Source organism: Pteropus vampyrus, unplaced genomic scaffold (assembly GCF_000151845.1).
Source record: "Pteropus vampyrus isolate Shadow unplaced genomic scaffold, Pvam_2.0 Scaffold278, whole genome shotgun sequence".
Taxonomy (NCBI): domain Eukaryota; kingdom Metazoa; phylum Chordata; class Mammalia; order Chiroptera; family Pteropodidae; genus Pteropus; species Pteropus vampyrus.
Window position 1 is genome coordinate 472,069 of NW_011889059.1, and position 5,186 is coordinate 477,254.

A 5,186-nucleotide genomic window follows, 5' to 3' on the forward strand; every position below is an offset into this window, starting at 1 on the left:
TGACAGAATTTTCAGATGACCTACATAATTTTAATGTTTTAAAGAATTCTATTAATCTCTCAAAATCGGTGTACTGGACAGCTGTGAGACAATTTAACGGTGATGAGAAAAATGACATAAATGGAGTCATTCATTGCAAAACAGAGTCGGAGCGGCCGACTCCGAGAGAGCGCCCGGCACGTGTTTCTCCTTGAACCTCTGGAAGGTCTGCAGTGGGCAAAGTCACCTTTGCACGGGGCCAAACCAGCACTGTCTTCCAAACAACGGTCCGGAAAGCGAACAGGAAAGCAGATGCCCTGACCACAAGGACCGACGCTGAGGACAGTGTTCAGAACCGGTAATTGGCCATGGCGAGCCCAGAGCTACCGGGCGCATCGGCACCGACAGAAATCCTGCCTTCTATTTATGGAATTACTTCCTTTTCTCATAAAAAATCGCCAATAATTAGGACATAATACAGGTTTCTGCCTGAATCTATGCCCCTGGATTGCATTGTTTTTTTTTTTTTTTTTATCTCAAATAAAGGCTTGTTGCCATTTATTTTGGCTTTTTTTTATTTTCAGCTTAACACTGACTGCAAAGTAGAAGAAACACTTTGTATTTCAATATTGAGTCCTAGTCAAACTCGGTGAAAAAAGAACGAGCCACGATTCGGTAAGAGAGAAAACATGCCATATATATATTATTGGCTGTTATTATTTTTAGTGATATATATATGTCATTGGCTGTTATACATAATAACAGCCAATAATTCTAAATGCCACAGGCAGTCTTAGGTATCCATTCTGTTTGGCATTGGGACAAATAAATGTTGGTTTTGTCATGTCAGGAGTTGAAATAGTCCGTCGTCATTAAAATACTACTAAAAAATTTAAGATAAAATGTATTCAAGAAAGAAAGAGAATTCATAAACAAATCTTCAAAAAAGAAAGTACGGTCCAGAAACAAAAAGTCCTCCTTTCCTTTAAAGTCGTAGATGGACTTCAAACCTCCCTTCGCACCGTCCTGTCGTTCCCCTCCCGGCCTAGATCCGGTTACAGAGGACTTGGGGATCTCTATGCCACAGGCACAGTCCCACCCTCAGGAGCTGCTGCACCCCTACCGCCCCCAGAACTGCAAAGGGCCTCCCTCTGTTTCTTGGTCTGTTCCTGCTTTATAACCTTGCACGTCTCTGCCCTTGTCTCACCAAATGCACTTCTGGCATCCTAGATACACCTCACATACAGTATTTTTTTTTAACTAGAATGTGTAAGTGATCGCCCTTGCATGGTTACTTACATTTAAAAAGAAAAAAAAAAAACAACTTAAAAAACGAAGCACAACAGAAATAAAACAAAATGCACTAAAACCATGTGGATATGCATACTGAGAGATGTAAAGGCCTTCCCAGCCGTCCTCAAACCTCATTGTAAATACAAACACATCTCAAAAGATGAAGGCCATGCAAGTGTGCGCATGCGTGAGCACGCACACACACGCACACACACGCATACACACGCATACACACACACTCACACACACAAAGTCAGATAGAGATACACGAACACGCGAGCAGCACTGCGTGTGTACTGCCCCTTACCTGCCATATTTAAAAAAAAAAAAAAAAGGGATGGAAATAAAATGATAATAGTACACTACGATAGAAGTAAAAGGGTTGAATGTTGGCATCTCTTTCAAACAATCGATTTTAACAGAGCAGTGTATCCCATTACGATATGTATCTGACATGATTATTGGTTACTCTGAATACATACTAGATATAAATGAAGTTTATTTGTTCTGTTCCTATAGAGCACGGCCAATGAGACAGTCATGATAATAATTTCGTGCGAACTGTCTTACAGCGATTGCATGAGCCTTTTTCTGCTCTTCTACTAAATGAAAGTTAATGAAATTTTATGAATTAAGCTATCTAAATATATTTTTTAAATGATGAGCTTTAAAGAATGCAATATTTACTAAATTATTGCTGATGGTACCTCGCATCAATTAATAATAATAGAAATATTCAGTCATATAACTTTTTTTAATTAAGTTTATTGAGGTAACATCGGTTAATATGATTATATAATTTTCAGGTGTACATTATAATTTGACATCTGTATATTCTATTGTGTGTTTACCACCCAGTCATATAATTCTTAATGGTAGCTGGAGCTATATTTAAAATACCAAATATTTTTTAATAGAATACTACAATTATCTAAATGTCTATGCTTTACTTTGTTTCCTTTCCTTTAGATGTTGGCAAAATTTATAAGGGACTAAGTCATTATTACATTTCTGTACTGGCTGTTAAAATCAGTCTTTTTTTTTATTTACCTTTGTAAAGTTAAGGAAATGAATTTATGAATATCTTACTCATAGGCCAGAAATCAAGTGTTCAGATACTTCTGGAGTTCAAGGCAAGGGAATTCTCTGATCTGGTTTGGGCTTAGTGTAAGGGGAAAGGGGACACTGGTGTCTGGGGAGGTCATTCATCTTTCCGAAACTCCAGAACAGTAGCTAACTTTTTACCTAGCAAGAAGGAGAAAACAAGCAATGCTTGTTGGTTGTTTTTTCCCCATGGGTAAAAAATAAAGTATAAATTATATAAGTCGCCATGCCATTGGGAGCATACTGACACAGATAAACTTTAAAAATATAAAGACAGATGACAGCAATCTGAGTTGCGCTCCAAAATTTCACATTCACCACTAGGCAAGAAATTTCTGTTTACTAATGAAATTGAAAGAATAATTTACTTAAAATATATAAGGTTATTGTGAATCGTTTATTTTGTAATTTGTTTAAAATTACTAATAAAAACAAATCCTTGGTGGCTATAATATAGGACACTGGAATAATAATAACATACAAATTTTTTATTGAGAATTAAAAATAATATGGCTATGAAATCTAAAATGGAACCAGCAATTAACTGAGCTGTGAACTGCTGATTAAAGAAAAAATACCTCTTTACAGTCTCCATTATATTTTAATAACGCACTTCAACAATTAATGTTCTTAGGAAAATAGCACACAATGCTGAATCTAGTTGGGTAATAAAAGTTGTCGATATCCTAGAAATTTGATAAAGCACTGGAATATTAGGTTTTAAAAATTCAGAGACAGGCTCTGAGTTACCTCGTCAGCATCCATGGCTGTCAGCTGCATAATCTTGGAGCCGTCTCCAATGTTCTCCTCTACGGTAAGATCCAGCATGTCCGTTGGAAACACCGGTGGGTTGTCATTGATATCCTGAAGTGTGATTTCTACCTACGAGGACAGAAAGAAACTACCTGTGAATGTCTTCGAGATACCAACTCAAATCTTTATACCAAGAGTCTACACAACTAGGCCTTCCAAACAGAATCAGGACCTTTATACATAACATCCGAACGACAGAAAACATCCCACAGAAAGTTGTGAAATCTTTATAGAGAAATATAAATTCAAGCAAAAAATGTTTGACTTGTTGATAGTAACTGATTTTAAATGGTTGTTGCCTTGGAGTTTATACTAGAAAAGGTTCACTCGCTAATCAACTGTCATTTTAATCCCCAGATTTATACACCGGTGAAGAGCTGGCCAGATTTAGGACCGTCTTTCATTCAACCATTAAATGACACTTGACACAGATGAGGCGGTGTAAAATTTCTTCTTGAAACGTTTGCACATTGGCAACTAATATCTGGAGGAAATAAAGTTCATATTGTTTTAAGAAACACTCAACATTTCCCCTATTAAAGTTAATTCTCAACCTGTGCGAGAAGAAAAATACATCTTTTCTATTTCCACTTCAATCTGCACTTCCTAATGTAACTGAAGCTAAACAAGCTTCCCTTTCAGATGTAGTGTTTATATAGACTGCAAATATTACAGCTCTGTTTGAAAGATTCTGGGCAGAGTTGTTTGTTTGTTTCCCTACTTAAGAAAAAGAGTTTGGAAGAAAGGATTTATGAAGTCTAAATAATAACTTCAAACCATGAGCGACATGCTAAAAGCTGAAGATCTGGTAAGAAAGGAGGAGACAGCTGCTGATAAAACTGCACGTTTCCCCAGACAGGTCACAAAATCAAGTCACGGAGGAAAATCCATCTATCCATGTAGCATAGGATGTAACCGAGACATTGTTCTCATAGAATGAAATGTCATCTTTTATAGTTATATTGTAAAAACTCCATCAAATCCAAGAGTGATGAGGATGAATACGAAGAGAGGGGAGAGAGCGAAAGAACTCTGGTTGTCTCCTTTTCAGAACTGGGGTGGTGGGGATGGCCTAGGGTGGGGGAAGAAAAAACCAATAGGTAGGATTGTCGTTAGTCTGTGACAAGGAATGAGAGGGAAGCACAGGAGAGCTGGACAAATAAATGAATAAGCAATTGATGAAAAGGAAAAAAAAAAAAGAGAACAGTATACAAAATTAAGTACTAAAGAGTTATACCTGAGGGATCTGATCACAGCAAATGGTTCAAATAAGTAGGGAATAGTTACGATAGGCAATCTCAGCAGTTCGAAATCTGCCACTTCTGGTTTGGGCGAGGATCATTCTCTACGCCACTTCCTTAAAGAAAAGGTCCACGTGAACTACGTGGCATAAAAGGGGCGTGTCCGGCTTCCTCGCAGAGTGGTCAGGGGCAGGTTTTGAAAGAGAAAGACTGGAGCTCAGATCCTGGCTCTGCAGCTCACAGAGCTGGGCAAACGGGAGCACTTACATCGCTTGGCCTCGTTCTCCTCATCTTAAAGTCGGAATAAGAAGTATCTTTGAGCACTTTATGAAGACTAGGCTTTGATGATGTTGGAAAAAGTGCTTAGCACAGAGGAAAATGTTTGCTAGAAAAATCGATCTTGGTTTTCAAGCCGCCAGAACAGAGCTAGGAGCTCCTGGGAAACTTTGAGAAAAGAGATTCCATAAATCAGAGTTCCAGGTCCTATGACCCAAGTCAAACCAATTCAATTCACTGTTCAGTTCTGGTACATCTGAACATGTACTAAACTTTCATGTAGGAAGAGCCTTGAGAAACACACGTACATATACATGTACTTCAAAAGGCTGAAAACTATGAATTTAGGAATCAACAACTTTGAAATCTCATCTGATAGTCATTCAAAAATTGAATCATTAATGTTCTTCAGAAATTAGTAATTATGCTCATACTATATATGTATGTTTTCATATATGTGTGCAGAGTCCTTAAAATATA

At 37.5% G+C, this 5,186-nt stretch overlaps 1 protein-coding gene across 1 annotated transcript in view; it reads right to left on the reverse strand.

The window, feature by feature from the left end:
- FAT4 (FAT atypical cadherin 4) overlaps positions 1-5,186 on the reverse strand; it is a gene marked incomplete at its 3' end in the record, with an annotated part of 162,370 nt that overhangs the window by 82,352 nt on the left and 74,832 nt on the right. The window contains exon 2 of the mRNA XM_011375891.2: positions 3,127-3,258. Coding sequence (XP_011374193.1) covers positions 3,127-3,258 — 132 coding nt within the window. The remainder of the gene's footprint in view (positions 1-3,126; positions 3,259-5,186) is intronic.